Consider the following 24,580-nt stretch of genomic DNA (forward strand, 5'->3'; position numbering starts at 1 on the left):
AGAAGGTGGGGCTCATTATCATATTAAAAAACGGGCGAATAGTGGCACTTTAGGCTTTCGATAGTCCTGGATGCAGTGGCGACTGGTCATTGGGGGCACACACAGCCCCACCTAGTGTCAGCAGAAAGTATTAAAAATAATGATTACAAAAAAATCCCAAAAAATATATAAAATATATTTTAAGATCATGTTTAATCATCTGATTCGTCTGTACATTGCTGTTTTAGTCTGTGTTCTTCTAATTAGTGTCTACAGTGTGTGCCTATTGAGCTGTTCAGAGCCATGTGGGACAAAACCCGATCATGCCCTCCCTGGGCCGGCCCTACCCACTGGCGAACTAGGCGGTCGCCTAGGGCGCCAGATCTGGAGGGGCACTGCCGCGCTGCGCTGGGAGAAAAAAAAAATTCATAAAAAAAAATTAAAATTATTTTTATTCTGCCTAATTTTCTGCCCTTGATGTAATACATTTACAATAATTGAACAAAGTAAACACCCTTTGCACCCCGGGCCGGCGGCAACATTTTGCATTTGCCCTGTACGATGGGCGCTGTAACTGTAAGTGATGAAAGGGGGGGATGGTCGCTTATTATCAGGCACCCACAGGCCGTGGCTCACAGCCAAAGTGACGCGGCAGCTGCAGCTGAAAGTGTCGGAGATCGCAACGATCGCAACAGCAAGAGGCAAAACATTAGCATTATGAAAAGGTCCAAGCCTTCTGGGGCAACGGGAAGGAAACGGAAAAAAGAACAGGAGGAATCGAAAGTCAAAGACAGAGGTAAGTCGGCTTGTGTAAAAAAAAAATTCAGTATGTACTGTACCGTTAGACATTTGATTTTAAGCTAGCTAGCTAGCTAAGGAGGTAGCCATGATACAGCTTTGATGCTATGCTAGCAGCGAGCCTCTGATACAGAATGATAGATACAAATGATTTAAAGTTTTTATTTATGTGTTATTATTCCTATATAATCTTTTTGTAAATAATATCCTACTTTTATATTGTGATAGCTGTAAATTGATTCTCCAATAGTGTTTAATTTGTCAGATAGTTTATTTTCACGGTCAACTTGTGTGTATATATATATATTTATTTTTCTGTTTATTTTCTATTATATATTTTTTTTATTTTCTGCACTTTTTAATGTCTAATTATTGTGCAATGCTTTGTTTTATATGCTGATGTAACGAAATAATGTTAATGTTAGCCAGAAGAAAGCTATCTGGATAACTGCTCCTTTGTATAAAGTGAGGCTGACCAACCAATATGGGCATGTGTTATTATTTAGTTGTTACTTATGTTTGCAAATGATCTCCTGGGGCAGCAGAACCTCACTTTTATATAGGCCAGTTGTGAACTTGCATACAGCTGAGGCAGATTGCAGCAGTTATTTTTGCCTGACTGTATATAAATGTTTTTGCTTGTAATGTGCTAATATTTACCCTATAAATGTCCAGCTGCACTTGAGAAATACCTCAAAAAGCCCCCAGTTGCTGGAGAAGGAACATCTGATCTCCCATGTACATCACACTCTGAAGAATGTAAGTTTTGCCAAACATTTATGGTCTCTGTGTAATCGTTCATACACTACTTTTTTGTCATTATTATTATTGTTATTATTATGATAAATAATGAAAACTGAAGCATGAATAACTTCTTTGCATGTTTGGATTGCCTGCCTGCAGGTGAAGGAATAACGAGCATAGTATGTGAGTCCACCATTGCAGCCCCCTCAGATCCTGCTGACTACCCAGGCCCATCTGAGTCCACCATTGCAGTCCCCTCAGATCCTGCTGACTGCCCAGACCCATCTGCAGTCCCCTCAGATCCTGCTGACTGCCCAGGCCCATCTGAGTCCACCATTGCAGTCCCCTCAGATCCTGCTGACTGCCCAGGCCCACCTGAGTCCACCATTGCAGTCCCCTCAGATCCTGCTGACTGGCCAGCACTGAGTGATACAGTGAGGATGGAGTTAGTCAGACGTGGGCCATATCATTTAAAATCCGACTTCACTTTTCCTAAAAAGGAGGGAGGGAGAAGTTGCCATCATCACTACTTTTACAGAAGATTAGTGAATGGAGAGACAATCAAGAGGAGCTGGGTTGTGTATTCCAAGAAAAACAAAAGTATTTACTGCTTTTGCTGCAAGCTGTTCTCCCAAAAAGAGTACCAACTAATCAGCAGTGGACTAAATGACTGGAAAAATTGCACTGACAAACTAAAAACACATGAGAACAGCCCAGAACACTCTAGGCACATGACGTTGTGGAAGGAACTGGAGACTCGACTTGAAAAGGGCCTAACTATAGACAAGGTAGAAATGGCACTTATGGAGGCTGAAAAGAGGAAGTGGCTTGAAGTCCTGACCAGGTTGGTGGCAATAATTCAGTCGTTGGCAGAGCGAAATATTGCCTTTAGAGGGACGACAGAAACACTTAACCAGCCAAATAATGGCAACTTCCTGAAGGAGGTAGAGCTCATGGCGAAGTTCGACCCAGTCCTCAAACAGCATGTTGCTGAGGTCCAAAGAGGAACCACCAATATTTCCTATTTGGGAAAAAGAATTCAAAATGAACTGATAGATTGCATCAGTGGGAAGATTGGGGACCATATGGTCAAGGAAATCAAACAATCCAAATACTTTTCAATTATTTTGGATTGCACCCCAGATTTGAGCCATACAGAGCAACTATCAGTCATTATTCGACTAGTTACAACCCAGGACACGCCCCAAATAAAAGAACATTTTATGGGGTTCCTTGAGGTAGAACAGTCCACTGGAGAAAGCCTTTCAACCCTGATTCTAAAGAGATTAGAACAGCTTGATATCCCTTTTGAAGACTGTAGAGGGCAGTCTTATGACAACGGTGCAAATATGAAAGGAAAGAGGAAAGGAGTCCAAGCCAGACTTGTTCAAATCAATCCAAGGGCTTTATTTGTGCCATGCGGAGCACATACATTGAACCTGGTGGTAGCTGATGCAGCAAAAAGCTCTGCAGAAGCCACTAGCTACTTTGGCTACCTGCAGAAGCTTTTCACACTCTTCTCTGCCTCCACTCAGAGATGGTCCATCCTAAAAAGCCATGTGAACATCACATTGAAATCATGGTCTGATACCAGATGGGAGAGTCGGATCAACAGCATAGAGGCTGTAAGGTATCAGGCTGCAGAAGTCAGAGATGCACTTCTAGAGGTGAGGGATAAAGCCACAGATGGAGTCGTAAAAATTGAGGCACAATCTTTGGCTGAAGAGGTTGGATCATACCGCTTTGCAATATGCACTGTGGTATGGTATGACATCCTGACCAACATCAAACATGTCAGCAAAATGTTGCAATCAGTGTCAATGCAGCTGGATATTGCTGTTGACCTCCTGAGAAAAACAGAAGTTTCTTTGGTCAGCTACAGAGGCAATGGATTTGCTTCTGCCCAAGCATCTGCCAAAGACATCTGTGGCCAAATGAATGTGGAAGCTATTCTCAAGCAGAAGAGGCTGAGATCAACCAAGAGACAGTTCTCCTATGAGTCCCAGGAGGAGCAAGTGAGTGATGCACTAAAGAAACTCGAAGTTTCTTTTTTCAATATGGTGGTGGATGTTTCCATTGCATCACTGCAGGAGCGATTCAAAGCCTTAGGTGAAGTAGAGAAAAAGTTTGGGGTGCTACTCAACTTCCCTGACCTGCCAAAGGAAGATCTGACGAAGCAGTGTGAAACACTCAGCAACACCCTGAGCTGGGGTGGGCAGTCAGACCTGGATAAGAGGGAACTTGCACTGGAGATGCAGAATTTCCCAGCTTTGCCAAAAGCCAACATGACTACCCTGGAACTTCTGACTTTCCTACAGGAGAAGAAAATGAACGAAGTGTATCCAAATATGTGGGTGGCCCTCAGGATCGCTGTCACTATTCCAGTGACAGTTGCTGCTGGGGAGAGGAGCTTCTCCAAATTGAAGCTCATTAAAACATACCTGAGGTCGTCAATGGCTCAAGAACGCCTCAATGGATTAGCTTTAATAAGCATCAATCGCAAGGTTTCGGGGCAAATATCATTTGACGACACAATAAATGAATTTGCAGCAAGGAAGTCCAGACGTGTCCGACTTTAAGGATGTGGACTAATTAAAGGACACAATAACATAGCAGAGACTTGTTGTTCTGATTGCCTGTTTCATTTGATTTATAGTGTGTGTAATGTTGTTCATTATCTTAATTTATTTGCAATAACCTCAGTTGTAAGAGCTCCGTTGGCTATATTTTTGTCCACGTTTGCACTTTCTTTTCTTGAAGTTTTAAGAGAAGCTACTTTTGTTTGATGAGTGATTTTCATTTAATAACTACAATAATAATAATAAGGATAAAATAAATAAAAAATATGTTACATTTATTTGTTATTGGCTGTGGGTTATTGGTTATGTTCACATACTTTTTTGGTTATTAAAATGTAAACCGATCTTTTTCATATGGGTGTTTAGAGTTGTACCCCTAGATCTAGTCTCTAGTAATTCTGCTCAAAGTGCACCAGATTGAAGCATTTTACTTTAAAATGTTAAAACAAATCTTTCCGAAGGGGGCATACCCCCGGACCCCCCTAGAGGATGTGACATCCACCCCCCAATTAAAACATGTTCATACAATAATGAATACATTTGAAACCTTCTTTATGTATATTACCTATGTCAATAAGTTTCAGTTTTTGTAGTGTATTGGTCTTTTGTAGAGATTTTTCATTTATTCTTTATATATTCTATTGTGTATTGCTTGGGGGCGGGGGGGGCACCAAATCATAATCTCGCCTAGGGCACCAAAATGTCTAGGGCCGGCCCTGGGCCTCCCTCTCACTGTTTGTGAACGGTGACTGTAAAAACTACACTGCGCATGCTCAGAGTATTGTCCTATAGCAGGGGTTCCCAAACTTTTTCAGCATGAGACCCAAAACAGAAATGTTGTGGTCCTAAGGGACCCAAGCTCAAAAAATGTCATGATTTTCCATAATATCTACAGTTATAAACAAAGAATGCAACACACCAGGAATTTAAAATGTAAATGAAAATATTTATTTAATTATAAAAGTGCATCGCAGCAATTAGGTTTCTCACCATAACAACCTTCCCTTTGAGCTTGCCCAGATAAAATAAGGATCAAAGCAGAAAGACGAAACATGGGATGTGCAGTCAAGTATATACAGTACAAATCGAATTTAAATTATACAATTATCAAAAGTGCAATATTAAGTTTGTCGCTAGCTCAAAAACTATGTACACACCATTTTAAACTATTTTAAATGAACAAAGAACAAACATATTGTAAACAGAAAGGGACAAAACACTAACTATAGGAAGTGCAGTATACAGTACATCACAGGTGAAACCAAATTTAAATTATCAGAAGTGCAACATTAAGTTTGTCACTTGATCAAAAACTATGTACACACATTTTTTAAACACTTTTAAATGAACAGAGCTGTTTTAAAACACTCTGAGAGACAAATAAACTCCAACACTTGGCAACTGATTAACTTTTTTTTGTGGAGGCTGACTTGATAGGATGCCCTCAGTGCCCCTCTGTTCCCTTTGAATGCCTGAAAATAACAGAGAAGATATTATCATTAACATTGCTGGGTTATTGGGTGATTTTTAACACCAGCTGGCGTACGCTGTATACCCAATGTGGACCTTGCAACCGCATTTATAGTGCATTACATTACATGTTACTTGTTAGAAACTTTTATCCAAAGCGACTTACATACTCAATACTGTGGAGAATCCCCACAGAGGGATTTTGACAGGGTTGTTGCACAAAAGATCCAAGCGCGCACAGAAGAAATCTGAGAGCAGACATTTCACGAGCGCACAGAAACAGCCTGAGTGCGAGGAGAAGGTTTTAAGCTGGAACACAGGAAATCTGTAAGCAGAAATATATCTGAGTACAAGCGTACAGTTTGAGCAGAAGCGGAGCAAATCTAAGCGCAAGCAGGCACTATTTGAGTGTGAGGACAGGGTTTGAGGGAAATAAATACATATTCTGAACGTGAAATCAATAAAGTATGCTCTCAAATTTAAAGACCACGCTCTTGAATAAAGATAGGGAATAACCCCCATATGTATTCCTATGTGCATCACACAGCAGCAGTCACGTCCGTGCGGCTGATACTTTCTCTCGCTTTCCTTCTCATACTGCCTGTCACTTTCCCTCTAATCTTCCTGTGGTTATTGTTTCTCTGTTTTTCTCCCGGCCGTTTTAAAAACATTTCAGGCTAGTAAAAGTTGAAACACTGCTCTGTGGCGCTGCAGAATGTAGTGGACTCGCAGGAGCGAGTAGAGGACGCGTGAGAGCGCGCAGCTGGCGGTCCGCACCGGGGCTCAGACTGCATTTCATCCAACTCTGCATTAACGAAACAATTTCACAACAGAAACTCACAAAAACACAAAACAAATGATTGAAATGAGTGACTTACTTTTCCGCCGTCAAAACACTGCTTCTTGAAAGACTCTTCTTTGCAGATGAAAAAATCCTTCGATTTGTCCCGATGCAGAGGATGTTTTGTTTGGAGATGCCGGTCCAATTTATTCATTTTCAAGCTTTCGTTTCTGAGCACCTCTCCACATAAAACACACTGAAGCCGCTCCTCTCCATTTCTAACAGCTTTTGTGAAGCCAACGTTTAAAAACTCCTCTTTGTATCGTCTTTTTGCCATCATGTACGATCGGGATTAATCAACAGACAATAAACAGACAGCGTGAAAACATTCGCGGGACGCGTCAGAGCTGATACAAATACAATCTTTTATTTTTAGTTTATCTGTATTTAGAAAATTAAATCATTAAATATACAATGCTATATTGCATAATTTCATTTTCAAAATAAAAAATAAAAATAAAAAATTATAAAAAAATTGTATTTGCAACGCAGCCATCAGCTCTGACGCTGTGTGTGTGTAGCAATGCATTTAACTGGCGACCCAATCAAAACGGGTCCGCGACCCATTTTGGGTCGCGACCCTGAGTTTGGGAAAGGCTGTCCTATAGTGATTCCATCACAAGGCACATTGAAGGTGCTGAGAGCTGCAGAGAGGGTGATTCGCCAAGCTTCAACAAGGCAATCTCCAAAGGTGTCGACAGTCACCTACATCGTCCGGGAGGAGATTGGAACGGAGGATGTTTTTCAGCTTGGGGAACACATTGAGGAGACGCAGTTTAGCATTGACAACCATTATTCCAACTTGTTGTCATTGGTTGTGTCTCCATCCATCCATCCATCTTCTCCCGCTTATCCGTGGTCGGGTCGCGGAGGTAGCAGTTCCAGCAGAGAGCCCCAAACTTTCTTTTCCCTGGCCACATCAACCAGCTCTGACTGGGGGATCCCAAGGCGCTCCAAGGCCAGAGAAGAGATATAATCCCTCCACCTGGTCCTAGGTCTACCCCTTGGTCTCTTCCCAGCTGGACGTGCCTGGAAAACTTCCCTAGGGTGGCGCCCAGGTGGCATCCTAACTAGGTGCCCGAACCACCTCAACTGGCTCCTTTCGACGCGAAGGAGGAGCGGTTCAACTCCGAGTCCCTCCCGGATGACCGAACTTCTCACCTTATCCCTAAGGGAGACACCAGCCACCCCGCGGAGAAAACCCATCTCGGCCGCTTGTACCCGCGATCTCGTTCTTTCGGTCATGACCCATCCTTCATGACCATAGGTGAGGGTAGGAACGAAAATGGCCTGGTAGACAGAGAGCTTTGCCTTCTGGCTCAGCTCCCTTTTCATCACAACGGAGCGGTAAAGCGACTGCAGTACCGCTCCCGCTGCTCCGATTCTCCGACCCATTTCACGCTCCATTGTTCCCTCACTCGAGAACAAGACCCCGAGATACTTGAACTCCTTCACTTGGGGTAAGGACTCATTCCCTACTTGGAGTGGACAGTCCATCGGTTTCCTGCTGAGAACCATGGCCTCAGATTTGGAGGTGCTGATCCTCATCCCAGCCGCTTCACACTCGGTTGCGAACCGATCCAGTGAGTGCTGAAGTTCGCAGACCGATGAAGCCATCAGAACCACATCATCTGCAAAAAGCAGTGGTGCAATCCTTAGTCCACCGAACTGCAGACCCCCTCCCCCACGACTACGCCTCAAAATCTGATCCATGTATATTACAAACAGGATTGGTGACAAAGCGCAGCCTTGGCGGAGGCCAACCCTCACCTGAAATGGGTCCGACTTATTGCAGAGGACCCGGACACAGCTCTCGCTTTGGGAGTACAGAGATTGGATGGCCCTGAGTAGAGACCCCCTCACCCCATACTCCCGCAGCACCTCCCACAGTGACTCCCTGGGAACCCGGTCATACGCCTTCTCCAAGTCTACAAAACACATGTAGACTGGATGAGCGTACTCCCAGGCCCCCTCCAGGATCCTTGCGAGAGTAAAAAGCTGATCCGTCGTTCCACGACCAGGACGGAATCCGCATTGTTCCTCCTCAATCTGAGGTTCGACAATCGGCATGACCCTCCTTTCGAGTACCTTAGAGTAAACTTTCCCGGGGAGGCTTAGTAGTGTGATGCCTCTGTAATTGGCACACACCCTCTGATCCCCCTTTTTAAAAAGGGGATCCACCACCCCGGTCTGCCACTCCTTCGGTACTGTTTCCGACTTCCACGCAACGTTGATGAGACGTGTCAACCATGACAGTCACTCAACACCCAGAGCCTTCAGCATTTCTGGGCGGATCTCATCCACCCCCGGGGCTTTGCCACTGTGAAGTCGGGAAATGCCGTCGGGAAATGGTTTTCCAGGCGGCTCATTATAACCCCATGTTAGGTCACCTAGGGTACGACAAATCACTACACCGGATAATGGCCCGATTTTATTGGCCGGGCATTCGCGCAGATGTGAAGCGGTGGTGTACATCTTGCCGTGAATGTCAGCTGGTTAACCCGCCGGCCATCCCCAGAGCGCCTTTGCGCCCGTTACCATTGATTGAGGTGCCTTTTGAGAGAGTTGGTATGGACCTCATCGGGCCATTAGACCGTGCACGGGGATATCGCTTTGTACTAGTCCTAGTGGATTATGCAACGCGATATCCCGAGGCAGTGCCGCTGCGTAATATCTCTGCAAAGAGCGTCGCGCAGGCACTGTTTCACATTATCTCCCGAGTCGGGATCCCGAAAGAGATCCTGACTGACCAGGGCACACAGTTTATGTCACGCACACTACGCGAGCTGTATGAACTATTGGGCGTCCATTCAATACGGACTAGTGTTTACCATCTGCAGACCGACGGCCTGGTGGAACGGTTTAACAAAACACTAAAGAACATGGTTCGTAAGTTCGTTCACGAAGATAGCCGTAATTGGGATAAATGGCTAGATTCTTTGTTGTTTGCAGTGCGGGAGGTGCCCCAGTCCTCCACGGGATTTTCTCCCTTTGAGCTGTTATTTGGTAGGAAGCCCCGGGGTGTTTTGGACCTAGTTAAGGAAAACTGGGAGGAGGGTCCAAGCACCAGTAAGAACGAAATACAGTACGTTATGGACCTGCGAGCAAAACTCCACTCACTGGGGCAGATATCACGGGAGAATTTGCTCCAGGCTCAGGAACGTCAGCAGCGCCTGTACAACAGAGGGTCGAAACTGAGACAATTTTCACCAGGAGATAAAGTGCTTGTATTACTCCCATCCTCTAGCTCTAAACTACTCGCCAAGTGGCAAGGACCCTTCGTGGTCACACGACGAGTGGGGGACGTAGATTATGAGGTGGTGCATTCTGACAGGGGGGGAGCAACACAGATTTACCACCTTAACCTCCTGAAAGCATGGAGGGAGGTGGCGTCGGTTTCTCTGGCCACCACGGTGATTGAGAGAGATGAGTTGGGACCGGAGGTCATTAAAAGCAACAAAGTAGCCCCGGTCTGTTGTGGCGACAATCTCTCACCGGGCCAGAGAGCAGACGTTGCTTTGTTGCAAAGGCAGTTTGCCGACGTGTTCTCTACGTTGCCAGGGCGCACCTCTCTCATACACCACCGCATAGAAACGCCCCCGGGCGTGGCCATTCGTTCACGGCCCTATCGGCTGCCTGAACGCAGGAGGAAAATTGTTCAGGCGGAGCTTCAGGCTATGCTAGAGATGGGAGTGATAGAAGAGTCCACCTGGTGTCCACTGGTGTTGCCCCGTCGTGCTGGTACGTAACTCCGACGGGTCAATCCGGTTCTGTGTGGACTACTGCAGGGTGAACGAGGTGTCCAAATTTGATGCTTATCCAATGCCCTGGGTCGACGAACTCCTGGATCGGCTAGGCACTGCTCGCTTTTACACGACGCTGGATTTAACCAAAGGCTATTGGCAGATTCCCCTTTCTCCAGAGTCTAAGGAAAAAACGGCCTTCTCCACTCCGTATGGTTTATACCAATTCATCACACTTCCTTTCGGGTTGTTCGGAGCTCCAGCCACCTTCCAGCGGCTCATGGACCGGGTGCTGCGTCCCCACTCATCATTCACAGTGAGACATGGGAGCAGCATATGCAGCAGGTGGGGGCGGTGCTCGAGTCCCTGAGGCAGGCGGGCCTAACGGCCAACCCGAAGAAGTGTGCGGTTGGAAGGAGGGAGGTACGGTATCTGGGGTACCACTTGGGCGGCGGGCAGGTGCGGCCACAGATAGAGAAAACAACCGCCATTTCAGCCTGTCTGGCGCCCAAGACGAAAAAAGAGGTCAGGAGGTTCATGGGGCTGGCCGGCTACTACACGGGGTTCATCCCTTCCTTTTCGGAGCTGACCAGTCCCCTGACCGACCTGACCCGAAAGGGTGCTTCAGATCCGGTCCAGTTGACGGAGCTGTGTCAGCTGGCGTTTGAGAGGGTTAAAAAAGCCCTCTGTGGTAAGCCGCTTCTGTATTCTCCTGACTTCTCTCTCCCTTTTGTGTTGCAGACCGACGCCTCGAACAGTGGGGTGGGGGCCGTTTTGTCCCAGCACGTAGAGGGGGTCGACCGCCCCGTACTGTACATTAGCCGTAAGCTCGCCCAGACAGAGGTGAACTACAGTACGGTGGAAAAGGAGTGCCTCGCCATACGGTGGGCGGTCGGCGCCCTGCGGTACTACCTCCTGGGGCGCCCTTTCACCCTCTGGTCGGACCATGCCCCACTCCAGTGGCTCCACCGCATGAAGGATGCCAACGCTCGGATCACTCGGTGGTATCTGGCGTTACAGCCTTTCAACTTCAAGGTGATCCACAGGCCGGGTAACCGGATGGTCGTGGCTGATTTCCTCTCTCGCTCGGCGGAGGGGGAGAGTCAGCTTGCGGCCGGCGGGATCCCGGCCTGAGTCGGGCAGTGGGGGTATGTGGCAGCGGGGTGTGGTTTAGGCGCGGGCTGCTGGAGTGAAGGGAGTGGCTCGGCCGGAGGCCAGACAGCTGATCGGAATCAGGTAATCAGTGCCGGAATAAAAGCATGTCGTAACCTGGTTCTGGTCTGTTTCGCAGTAGGCGGGATCCTGGAAGGTCGCCAAAGGACCTGTGAAGGGTCCCACCCGGGCAAAGTTTGAGACCCGCGTATATTTTTGTTTGGAGTTAATAAACGCCTGTGTTCAACCAACCTGCTCTTTCCGTCCCTATTTGAACCCTGTGTGAGCGGAGAGGCTCACAGGTGCATAAGCACACAACAGTCAGTTTTCCCCCCCATAACCCGCAGGCGTAGGGAGGCGACCCTCTTGTCCACTGGGGTAGACTCCAACAACGAAGCACCCAACCGGGGACTTGTGAGTATCCCCACAACCGCCCGGCGCCTCACACCTTGAGCAACTCCGGAGAAGAATAGAGTCCAACCCCTATCCAGAAGTAAGGTTCCAGAGCCGACTGGTTGTGTCTGTGTTTCTGAAAATAAGACTACACCACATTGCCAAACTCACCTCTCTTGACCTGCAGAAAGGGAGCACGAGAAAGAAGCTCTGCAAAACAGTCCTCTTTCAGGGCTTTTAGCTCATTTAAACATTCATGAGCAACTTTGTGTAAATATGGTTTGGGGCGGGGTGGTGTCATGTTCTTGTGTTTAACTTGAACATTTACATTTTTTATATAGATATAGATTTACATTTTTTCTGACATAGATATAGATATTCATTTTTACTGATATATAACTTCTGTCTATGTGTAATGTATTATTGTTTCTTCATTTTTCAACTTATTAAAATAGCTGAGTAGTAGCCCTACACAATCTGCTTCTGCTTCTCTATCAAATAGACCAGTGGTCGCCAACCAGTCGATCGCGATCGACCGGTCGATCGCGAGTGTGGTGCGGGTGGATCGCGGACCGTTAAAAAAAAAAGTAACAAAAGAAAGACAAATTAAATTAAAATAATAATGTTTGAAAAATACGTTTTTAGATATAAACCTATCATCCACCACCCCGTTAGCAGGTGCCACTTGATTGACGTATATTTGAGACACCTCAATAATATAATACATTAACCGTGCTTTACGTGAACCTCATCATGACACAAGAGACAATGGTAGGACTGTAATTTCCCGTGTTCTGTGAACGCAACAGAGGCAAGACACCAGACCAATCAGAGATTGCATGGAAATACACGTGTGCTTGTGTCATTCAAGCTCGGCTCTGTGTGTGTGTGGCAATAGCGCATTTAGTGTGATAGAGAGGGAGGGAGAGAGAGTGGGAGAGAGGGACCGGTGCTAGTGGGGACCGTGATGTTAGCATCTGGTTAGCTAGCTCCACTAACGGACATAAGGAGCTGTTTCCACAACAAGCTGGAGGAGAGTCCTCTCCTGTCAGACTGAGGGGCTCAGGTGAGCTAAAGGACTCTGAGTGTTTAGAACGGTTTTGTCACAAATTATTCAAAAGATTATTTCCGCGGCACACCTTCATATGATCATTATAGTTATACAAACAATAAGAGAATAAATGAAAAGCAGGTATGAAATAGCCTACTATATGGCAGTAAAACAAGAATACAGTTTAAAAGTAATGTAATGTAATGTAAAAAGGGGAGTGATTTATAAAATATCCATAAAGAAAAAGAAAATCTGTTTACAGTTCTGTTTCATATGGGTGCTGAGAGAGGTATCCATAGATCTCTTCATGTTGCTCTCAAAGTGCACCAGATTGATGCTTTCAACTTCAATATTTAAAAAAAAATCTTCCCGGGGGAGCATCCCCCCGGACCCCCCTAGAGAAGGTGAGGTCCACCCCCAATAGCACTTTACCCCTGCCTATATGCCGTTAGCTGATTATGGAGCCTTCATTGTAACAGTAATTCAGATGCCATTAGCCTATATAAAAGGCCTCAAATTGGAAGCATTGTCTGGGCCGTCTTTTTCCCTCAATTCTGCAATAGGTAGATCTCGCCTTTCACCTCGGCCGAGGTCGGTGATCTTGGGCTTAAAAAGGTTGGTGACCACTGATATAGACCATCATTTTGTTTTTTTATATGTGTGTGTGTTTGTGTGTGTGTGTGTGTGTGTGTGTGTGTGTGTGTGTGTGTGTGTGTGTGTGTGTGTGTTTGTGTGTGTGTGTGTGTGTGTGTGTGTGTGTGTATATATTAGCCTATATTATATATCGTGTGTCTTTTGCAAAATACCTATCATACATAACATATAGGGTATCAAATACCAGAATATTCTATTGCTGTTAAGCCTACTATGAATATTAAAATACGCCGAATCCTGTGTCCGGTATTATGCCTACATATATGACGTTTGCAGAAAACCCCCCCCGTGAAAATCAGTTTTGTATTCAGCGAGTTATGATTGATTAAATGCGCTGACACTTCATTGCGCCTGCCAGACAGATTACACTGAGTGGAGCGGGTGGCCGGTCCAAGATGGTGGCCCCACGGCTCGTCAGCGCCATGGATGTATAATGGTCAGCGCCAATAGGCAGTAGCGGTCGATGCGGCGTCTACTCTTTATATGTCTATGCATAGTGCTGCCATCCCCACCACACGTCATCTCACATAATTCAGAGCTGATTGGCTGCAAGTATGTGTGCCGCGAAAAGTGTGGTGTGTGAAGAGGAGGAGAGAGACGCGTCCCAAAACCAGGAAGTAAGCTGCGCATGGGTTCCCTCCACAAATAGCAATGAGATTTCTCCAGAGGATTTTAGAAAATAGCTCAAAATAAGATCTGTGGGAAACGTACCTGTTAGATAAATGCACATTTTGTTCAGCCAAATAAACTGTTGAACTGTCTGTTTAAAATTAATCAAAGCATCAGACAAAAAAAGCTTTTGAAAATAATATTATATTTTGATTTAGGTCAAAATGTAATATTTGTAAACCTGAAGAGTCACTTCACTTCACTGCAGAAGCTTATATATAGACATCTAAGTTTTCTGTGCCCCACCACTTTTGTACATATAGAAACGCCACTGGCTGGATGTACGAAGGGCCAGATCCATTTGCAGCATGGAACGCAAGTACCAGTGTCTTGAAGTGGATTCTAGCAGTTAGCGGAAGCCAGTGAGGGAGCGGAGGAGCGGCGTGGTGTGGGAGAATTTAGGAAGGTTGAAGACCAGACGCTGCATTCTGGACGAGCTGCAGAGGTCGGATGGCACATGCAGGTAGACCAGCCAGGAGGGAGTTGCAGTAGTCTCGGCGTGAGATGACGAAAGCCTGGACCAGAACCTGCGTCGCTTTCTGGCTCAGAAGGGGACGTATCCTCCTGATGTTGTAAAGCGTGTATCTGCAGCAGCGGGTTGTAACAGCGATGTTTGCAGTGAAGGACAGTTTGTTATCTAGGATCACACCCAGATTCCTTGCAGTCTGAGTCGGGGAAACAACAGAGGTGCCCATGTTGATTGTTAGGTCAAGAGTGGGACAATCTTTTCCCGGAAGGAAAAGCAGTTCAGTCTTGTCAATGTTGAGCTTGAGGTGGTGAGCAGACATCCACTGAGAGATGTCTGCTAGGCAAGCAGAGATGCGTGCGACGACCTGGGTCTCTGAGCGGGGAAAGGACAGAATTAATTGGTTGTCGTCAGCATAGCAGTGGTATGAAAAACCATGTGGGCTGACCCGAGCGAGTTTGTGTACAGGGAGAAGAGGAGGGGACCGAGAACAGAGCCCTGAGGGATCCCTGTAGTTAATTGACAAGGGTTGGACTCCGACCCTCTCAAAGTAACCCTGTAGGTGCGGTCTTTGAGGTATGAGGTGAGGGGGGAAAGTGCAGAGCCTGAAACTCCAAGTTCTTGAAGAGTGCGAAGGAGCATCTGATGATTCACTGTGTCGAATGCAGCAGACAGGTCCAAAAGGATGATGACAGAGGAGAGGGAGGCTGCTTTAGCAGTGTGCAGTTCCTCAGTGACAGCAAGGAAGGAGGTTTGAGGGGATAGGGTCCAGCGGACAGGTGGTAGGACGGGCAGAGGTAACGAGGGTAAGAACCTCACTTGGAGAGAGAGGGAAGAAGGAGGTTAGTGTGTGGGTGAAAGGAGGGTCTGGTGACCCAGCGGTGAGTAAAGGTGAGTCAGAAAAAGAAGAGCGAATATCATCAACCTTTTTTTCAAAATGGTTAACAAAGTCGCATGACAGAAGGGAGGAGGGGGAAGGTGCTTTAGGGGGGTCCAAGAGGGTGGAGAAGATGGAAAATAATTTTTGGGGGTTGGAATAGGAAGATTGGATCTTATCTTGAAAGAAAGTGCTTTTTGCCTGAGAGATGGAAGCAGAGAAAGAGGAGAGGAGAGCCTGATAGGTTAGGAGGTCGTCATGGTGTTTGGATTTCCACCATTTCCACTCTGCTGCCTGAAGGATGGTTCTCTTAGCACGCAGTGCGTCATTTAGCCAAGGGAGCAGGAGGGGACTGACAAGCCAGCCGAAATGTGAGAGGACAGAGAGGATGAAAGAGTAGAGAGGAGAGTTTCTGCAGCAGAGTTTGGAGGCAGAAGTTGGAAGGGAGGGCTGAGAGCACCGATGAGGCAAGGGTAGAGGGTGAGAGGGAACGAAGGTTACGGCGGACAGGTGCAGGATGAGAAGAGATTAGTTTGTTATGTTTAGAAAGGGGTAGAGAGAATGAAATGAAGAAGCGATCGGATGTGTGGAGCGGGTTTACAGAGAGGTTAGGAGTAGTGCAGTTCCTTGAGAATATGAGATCAAGGACATTACCAGCTTTATGAGTTGGTGGTGATGGAGACAGTGAGAAAGCAAAGGTGGTTAAAAGAGATGTTAGTTCAGTAGGGATGTGCATCTCCATCACTGAGGCCGATGCGATGCGCATCTCGATACGTTGCCACGATACGATACATTAACGATACCTTTGAAACACCAGGCGATGCGATACGATACGATTCACCCCTGTTGCGATACAGTTCGATACGATTTGATTCAACATTATGCGATTCGGGGCGATACGATGCGATTCAACACGATGCAAAAATAATGATACTTCAATATGGTACGACAGAGGATTTTTGTTTTATTCCTTATATGCAGCAAATCATACATTAACAAAAAAGTGCTTTACATATTTGGTACTGCACATCTCATCATGCCGTTTATTTTTTTACCTTTAAAAGCTCTCCAGAGTACAATTGTATAACACCTCACAGGTAAACAATGTAAGGATGCATTGCTCATGATTAACAATGTGCAAATAACAGCTACCATAGAGCAATGCCCATACAGCTGCCAGCCTGATGTGCTTAACACTCAGAGGCTAACTCACCAGTGAGCAGAAAGCAGTGGTTTCTATCTGAACAATAAAGAAAACAAATAACCTTTCACAAACAGCTCTTTCATAACTGCTTACAGTAAGGAAGACATTTAAACTGTGATTGTCAGTCACAGGCTGCTGTAAGCTAAACACCTCTCTCTGACAGAACACCTCACTGAGTGATTTAACTCATATGTCTCACTTTCAGGTTTCTCTTTTCAGCCGCAGACCCCACGTCGCCTCTTTATGTGCGTCGCTAAGTTCCTCGTACTACTTGTGTACTTTAAAGCGGCTCGGCATCGTTAACAATTTGCGAGTGATTTTTCAAGTTGACCGTCTGTAGTAATAGTGCCGCGCACAAATACCATCAGGACGTTACTGATGGGGTGCGGCTGCGGAGTGATACTGTTTGTATGCAAGTCCGCATCTAGGACGGATCTATGTATCATGGCTGTAGACCTGTTAAGTAATAAAGATACCTCATACAAAGGTCTACGGATACCTTATTACTCTCCATGACCTGCGGTCAACTATATAGCATAAAGGACTTTTACACCGTCTTTCTTGAACAATCCGAAGTGTTGCCAAACGTTTGATTTGTAAGTATTTTTCGGTGCGCTGTGTTTCTCTTTCTCCTCAACTTCCGTGTGGGTTGATAACTGAGACTCTATTTCTCCGTAGTGGCGAAGCAAATATCAAAGATCGTCTCTGCTGAGCGTTGACAAGATAAGGGGATTTTATATGAATGAATCGTTTTTTTACCGATGCAAAGACGCTACGCAATCGATGCATCGCGAGTTCAACCCGGTTCAACCCAAACTGTAGCCGATGTGCACTCTTTCAACCGGTGCACTCGCATCTTGAACGTTTATGCCGGTGCACCGATGCAAATCGGTGAATTTTAACATCTCTATAGTTCAGATATCTTCCCAGTCTGGAGGTTGAAGTCTCCGAGAAGTACAGCGGGAGGGCCAGTTTCAGGGATGTGTGAAAGGATGTGAGACTGACCGTTGACTCGACCAAGCAAGGAGGCCGAGGCAGAACGTCCAAAAATATAACCCAACGTGGGCATTTATTAAAATAATGTGCACAAAGTTCACAGCCTCAATCCTGCTGTTCTCCGTGAACACATCCTGCAGCCACAAAGATCTCACACCCACTACCAGCCTCTCAAGACACAGCACCTAAATACACACACAGACTAACAAGACACAGGTGGGGGGGAGCAATTAGACACAGGTGAGGGGGGAGGAGACAACACAGGGCACCAGGTGCACACAATCAGCTACAACATACATGGGGAACAGGGAAGTTGTCGTCAATGTACCCCACACAGTACAATGATTATATCCACGTGAGCTCTAGTAACGGCGTCTCGTTACAGAGGAGATTATCTAATTCCTTCAAGAAGTCCTCCAAGGCGCCTGGTGGACGGTAGAGAACAACAATGGTTAATTGTATAGGATGGGTTACTGTGACGGCATGGAATTCAAAGGTGGAAGGAGTGAAGTTAGGTAGCTTGAAGAGGGAAAAGCTCCAGTTGGGAGAGAGCAGTAGACCAGTGCCACCTCCTCTGCCAGTGGGTCTAGGTGTATGGGAGAAGGAATATGCTGTGGAGAGAGCTGCTGGGGTGGATGTGTTGGATGGAGTAATCCAGGTTTCAGTGAGAGCAAGGAAATCCAGAGACTGCAGGGAGGCGTAGCCAGAGAGGAAGTCAGCTTTAGGAACAGCTGACTGGCAGTTCCACAGGCCCCCTGCAACTAGATGTTGGATCTCAGTGGAGCATGTGGGATAGACGAGAGCAGGCCGGTTATATCGATTAGGAGATACACAGGGCCAGTGATAGTTGCGAGAAGACACATAAACAGGAATGGAGAAAATACACATGATTATAGCATGAGGGGCTAGAAAACAAAATAAAATAAAACACCAGCGATACTTAGCTCAATCTGAGTAGGATTTGCCTCCTCTTTGCCTCCCGCAGGACTCTAATGTCTTTGTCAGTCTTCGTCTGTCTGACGCTGGAGCTGAAGCTCCAGGAAAGTAAAAAATCACAATCAGATCAACTACAGAGCATTTATACAGAGTGCACACACTGAAACAGAGAAGTCTAAAAACAGAATGTTACTCACACAATTCTAAAAGTCACCAGTTGTTATCCTGTCAAAATCAAGTTGCACACTTTTTACAGTTTTAACATGCCAAAAAGCTGCTGTGTCGTTTATTGCACCTCAAACATTCAAACAAATCCAGAGTTATGTGTTTCTGTACTTCCTCTAGAAGAAAGGACAGATCATAACGAACGTTATGTTTCTAGCTAAACTTAATTGAGAATGCAGTTTAATTCTGTGGGAACGTAATTTGTATCTCTCATCAAAGATGGCAGAAAACATGCATTATTGTACTCTGGAGGGGAGATTGACAGGGGATTACTCAAAAAGTACAGAATAAAAGTACTTGATTGTACTTGTGCTACTAGTCCAAGTAGTACTGAATCCAACAGAACCAATTTCACTAAAAACGTATAGCACAAAATCATTTTATCTGTCATCAAAGATAGCAGAATACATTAATTTGTGTACTCAGGACAGGAGTTTAAACGAGTATAACTCAAAAAGTACATAGTAAAAGTACTTGATTGTACTTTTGGTAGTAGTCCAAGTAGTACTCAATCCAACAGTACCAATTTTATTAAGAACTTATAGCAAACACTTATTTTATCTCTCATCAAAGATGGCAGAAAACATGCATTATTGTAATCAGGAGGGGAGTTTGACAGGGGATTACTCAAAAAGTACACAGTAAAAGTAGGCTACTTGATTGTACTTGTAGTATTAGTCCAAGTAGTACTGCATCCAAAAATACCAATTTCATTTAGAATTTATTGCAAAAAATCATTTTATCTCTCATCAAAAATAGCAGAATACATTATTTTGTGTACTCAGGACAGGAGTTTAAACGAGTATTACTCAAAAAGTGCAGAGTAAAAGTACCTAATTGTACTCGTGGTCGTAGTCCAAGTAGTACAGAATTCAACAGTACCAATTTTATTAAGAACTTATGGCTAAAAATCATTTTATCCCTCATCAAATATCATTGATCGATTGATCAAATATAAGCACTGGTAGGCCTACTACCGTCAGCGCCGCTTCTCGGTGATTACGGTAAAGACGCTATTCGCGCACTCAAAAATGAAGCGCTGCTCATTTGACCAAGCAAATACGAGAGACGGCTGAGTTGACCGCAGTCTGTTGGAGATTGAGGATGTTTAAAACCAACCTCGTCTCCACGTGTCGTTTGGTAAACTGGGTAAATTCGTAAAAAGGAAGAGATTAAGAAACACCAGAATGCAAGTTAAACAATAATCTTGTTTTAATGACACAAAGTAACAATACAAATACAAAGGAAGTACTTCCTGCTGTTTCTCCTGTCTCACTCTCTGGTCAGTCTGAAGAAAAAAAGAGAGCGAACCAAAGGAAAACACAGGCTTTCATACTAAAAACAGAGGAGGAGGTGTGTGGATGTTTTCCCCCAGAGGTCATCTTATTGGGAGAGACCAACACATGGCCTGTCGTGCCCAATCAGCGCGACACAGCAGAAGAAACCCGGAAACAAAAAGTCTCTTTCAGTTTGACGAAAACCAGACACCTTTTGGTGTCTGGAACGAACCTGCTCTAAACAACAAGTTTCCTTATCTTATTTCACATCTTGCAGCCAGCACACACACATCCCCTTTATGGCTCTTTGTCCCTGTGTCCATCTTCCCCCCCCTCAGGTTACCACACACAAGTTAAAAGTATGTTTTAAGATATAGTTGTTATAGTTGGCTAAATATACGTAATACATGTAAATTACTTTCATATCAATAATAACGAGGAACACATTACCTATGCTCTTAAGCAGTATTAGAGATGCTTTCCAAATAGTCAAACTTCACACAGGCCCAATATAGAGAACACACTCATTGGTCCTGCAGCCTTTCCAGCCATTTGAGCTATTGTTCACATCTTTACTTCAAATAAAAGGTTTCACATTGCATATTTCCAGCTTCCTTTACACATACTGTTATTATTCATACAAAGTAATTAACCACACACATCTATTTAAAACAAGTAGATTTCCCTGATAATTGATATGCTGAAAATCTTAAGAAGAATGTCCCCTCCCCCAGCTCTCTCGTCACTGTCATAAAAGCTGCTTCCATTTCATATAGAGTAATAAAACATGTTAAGCTAATTTCTCCACAATGTTTGTAGCCATTTAGTACCCACACATGAAAGAATAAGAACAGAGGTATAGTTGAACAGTAATCATGTAGCACATATATTTACTGCAATGAAAACACACACATTTGCCCTAAGCATGTGTAACGCACCCTCTTCTTTTATGAGGGAAACATTCCAGAGTTTTGGAGCTATCCCCAAATTAGGATGTCCCCTGCTTGCATCCCTCTCTAAACACAAAGACTTCACCTCAATATATTGGGGAGGAAAAATATACTTTGTCCCTTCAAATTTAACACACATGAATATATATAAGGTGACATTAAAATGAATATACCAGATTGAACTTTCCTGCCATAACACGTTACTTTAATACTTCAAATAATTCAAATAATACTTCAAGTCTCTAAGACACGAGTGCATCTAACTTTAATTACATTTGACTCGAGTGTTTCGTAAACTTAATGTGTTGCTTAAAATAATACTTCTGCATGCAGTAGGCCTATGTGACACTTTGAGTGTTGCACGGCCAGATACGGCTCAAGAAGCCGACTCAGATAAGGAAATATATGATACTGTAACGTTCACAGATGGAGTTGGAAACAGGCTTCTAGTTATTAGGCTTTAATAACTCTTATTTTCTTTGAAGATCACAGGTACAGATATCACTTGCAGGTTCAACCTCACACTCTCTTAAACTCTCACACACACACCTTTATAACCCAGACTACGTCACCACTTCCTGCCCTCCCCCGTCTGCTCCCCCAACCACAGGCCCGCCCTCAACCAGTATCCCGGTACAGCTCTATGATTGGCAGAGAGACGGGGGATACCTGAGTGACACCCTCAGAATCCTATCAGAGTCGCTACAATACATTATGATTTGATAGGAATGATAATAGGACACATCAGCTGTGTCCCAATTCAGAGACCCAGCCTCCTGAGGACCCAGCCTCGCAGCCCACGGTCGCAACAGGCCCCCGTGAAGTATGGCGTTATATTTGTGCCTCTATCCTGAGCACGCAATGAAACATGTTGAGCATAGAAAATGCTATTGAGCTTGCACTTGAACACTTTTGAGCACAGAGAAATATATTTTCTCTCATAAAACTCCTGCTCCGTGCGCAGGCAGACCGCTGCACGCGCTCTCTCTCCCTCGCTCGCTCGACCTCTCCAGCCTGTGCGCGCTCAACTTTGCCTGCGCGCTCGCTCAAATTGTCACAGCGTTACAAATTTGCCACAAAACCAACCAATCGGAGAACTCGAGAAGGTCAATTCTGATTGGCTGGCCGTCTCCAATCATATCTGAGATGAGAGAAGAGAGGGATTTTCATTTTCGGTTGCCATCAGGCTGTTGGCGTTCCTATTATCGTTGACATTTACAGGACATGACAGACTCGAACGAAGAGATTACTACGCCACAGTGTCAGGTGAGTTATACATTTCTAGTTTTCTGATATCACGTTATTGTTTGTAATACCTTTGAAGAAACCTTTTATCCGATAGTTTCAGATAATGGTGAGTTTGCTAGCCGGCAACATAGCTATATGTTGTTTATATAAAAAAGAAAAAGATGACTGATTATAGTAGATTTGTTCTTGTAATTATTGACTCATATTTCAGAAATGCTTTTTATTTTTCTGTATTATAGGGCTTTAGGATTAACATTAGCCTATATGTCTTCTTATCTTGAGACATCGGCTGTTGTGTGAGTAACGAAAGTTTGACTCATCCTTCTCTAGCAATCCCAGCTGGCCACAACATCCGACAATGTCGAATGAACAGCAACAAAATGACACAGCAAGGCCACATGTAAGTCGTTTTTGATTTGGTTGTCTCCTGGGACCAAGCCCATTGAAAATGTCCTCTGTAGTGGACATTTTGTTAACACGCATCTCCTTTTACTCTTTTGAGCTACTCTATCAATCCCTGATGTACTGTACAGAGGACATCCTGGTCTTTCCAGTGATATGTCATTGGTTAAAATTGCATGCTGGGAAGTTCCTCTTTCTTTTCATCCAAATTGGCTGGCATACCAAAAACAAAATGTTATAGAAGCAGGAGGAGTCAAATATTGTCAAATATTGTTGAATAATTGTAATTTTTACCATGAAAATCATATATATTCTTGTTTATTAACATGTGAGGAACTACATAATTAGTTCTGAAAGCAATTAAATAATTCAAGTTTTCAAATAACAGCCCTTTTATAAATGTCCATTCTAGTGGACGTCAGGACCATCTTCATGGAGTTAATGACTTAATATTGCTACAGGAGACGGAACTGAAGCAGACATTTTCTGTACCAGATAGTTCAGGGAGATTCAGATTTTGAGCTCTCAGATGATGAGAGAGAGAGGCTTCATATTAATCTGCTGAAAGTGCAAATTGGACACACCACCTAAAGTTTGAAAGAAATATGCTCCATGTTACAAACAGCTGAAACACTAAACTAAACTGATTGTGCAGTTTAGTTGTGTGCTGTTCTACCTTGCAAGCGTTCTCCACGATACACAATTCATCAGAGGACTGCAGATTAACAAAAAAGTCATTTATTTCAATAAACAATTTATATTTTCCTCGTCTTTTTCTAAAGGCAATTTACCAAATACAAAAACAATTTGCTCTCACCTCATCAACGGTCTCATCAGAGGACAGTTTTCCACTGCATGTCCTAATGTGTACTGCAAGCATCTGCAAAGGCATCACTTCATGACATTGGAAACATGTCTTCTTTGGCATTTTTGCAAAGCAGTGCGAGTCAGGAGGCAGTGGAGCGGTGTCCAATGTCTCCTGAAGTGGTACTATGTAAAAAGTGGCTTTGCCACCTGCTGACATAGCTTGCAGAGCTTTGACAGAATACCCCTCTGCTTCTGGTGGAATGACAGTGAGCTTTCGTCTTCCACTGCCACCTTAATTGAGAGAAAGAGAGAGAACATGTTTTGTCATTCTGCCACCTCTAATGCTTACAACAAGTAATCAATACCTCAGAAAGGTTCATGCACACCAACAAGTAATACAGTAATATGAAAACTCAACAAAACAAAATCCCACAAACCTGTAGCCTTATGCAAGAGCCATCCTCCACATAGACCCTCCATTTTTGGAAATGTGTCAGCCAGGAGCCTTAAAATCTTGAGAGAGAGAGAGAGAGAGAGAAAAACATTGATGGTGACAATACACTGAAGTACAATAATTGACTTTAATGATAAGTCAAACAAATAGACTGACAAACTATACCTCTGTGTGATCACCATCTTCAGGAAGAGTCAGTGTTTGTCTTCCCATGCCTGCCTGGAGGAGTTCAAGCTCCTCAGTTGGCACGGTGTGTGGGCGATATTTTTTGGCAACAGATACAAATATAAAGTAGTTGTTTTAAGATGCTTGGTGGCAGTCAAACACCTCTTTTTACCACGACGGAAGTTTGGTTTGAAATATCTGGAAAAGATCTGTGCAATAAATTATAATTTTTATATTTATTTATAACAATCAAGTGTTGCACAAAAAATCTAAATAGTACATGTTGGCTATATATATTTTCCAATGCTATTACAAACCAAGTCTTGTTCAAGTCCAAGTTCATATTTTAATTTAATCATGTCAGCGATGTGACTACTGGACTTAAGAAAACAACATTGATTTTTTGAATTTTTTTAAACAAAACGAAAATATAATTATGTGGCTGAAATACGAACCTTGCCATCTCTTGCGGCACTGTCACTGGCACTACATTCCTAGGT

General features: G+C 44.4%; 2 protein-coding genes across 2 annotated transcripts; one reads left to right on the forward strand and one right to left on the reverse strand.

The window, feature by feature from the left end:
• The first annotated feature begins 359 nt into the window (after positions 1 to 359).
• LOC307024729 (zinc finger MYM-type protein 1-like) lies at positions 360 to 6,276 on the forward strand. The gene is made up of 3 exons (XM_079659090.1): positions 360 to 775; positions 1,453 to 1,536; positions 1,681 to 6,276. Exons 1-3 carry the CDS (start codon positions 541 to 543, stop codon positions 4,098 to 4,100), a joined length of 2,739 nt encoding a protein of 912 aa, XP_079515216.1. The 5' UTR covers positions 360 to 540; the 3' UTR covers positions 4,101 to 6,276.
• A 9,749-nt stretch (positions 6,277 to 16,025) lies between these two features.
• On the reverse strand, positions 16,026 to 24,423 carry LOC307024671 (uncharacterized protein). The gene is made up of 4 exons (XM_079658994.1): positions 24,081 to 24,423; positions 23,899 to 23,974; positions 23,472 to 23,752; positions 16,026 to 18,644 (listed from the first exon to the last, which is right to left on the reverse strand). The coding sequence occupies exons 1-4, from the start codon at positions 24,126 to 24,128 to the stop codon at positions 18,618 to 18,620; spliced, it is 432 nt and encodes a 143-aa protein (XP_079515120.1). The 5' UTR covers positions 24,129 to 24,423; the 3' UTR covers positions 16,026 to 18,617.
• Positions 24,424 to 24,580: the final 157 nt, after the last annotated feature.

The sequence above is a fragment of the Notothenia rossii genome, assembly GCF_949606895.1.
Source record: "Notothenia rossii genome assembly, chromosome: 11".
Classification (NCBI taxonomy): domain Eukaryota; kingdom Metazoa; phylum Chordata; class Actinopteri; order Perciformes; family Nototheniidae; genus Notothenia; species Notothenia rossii.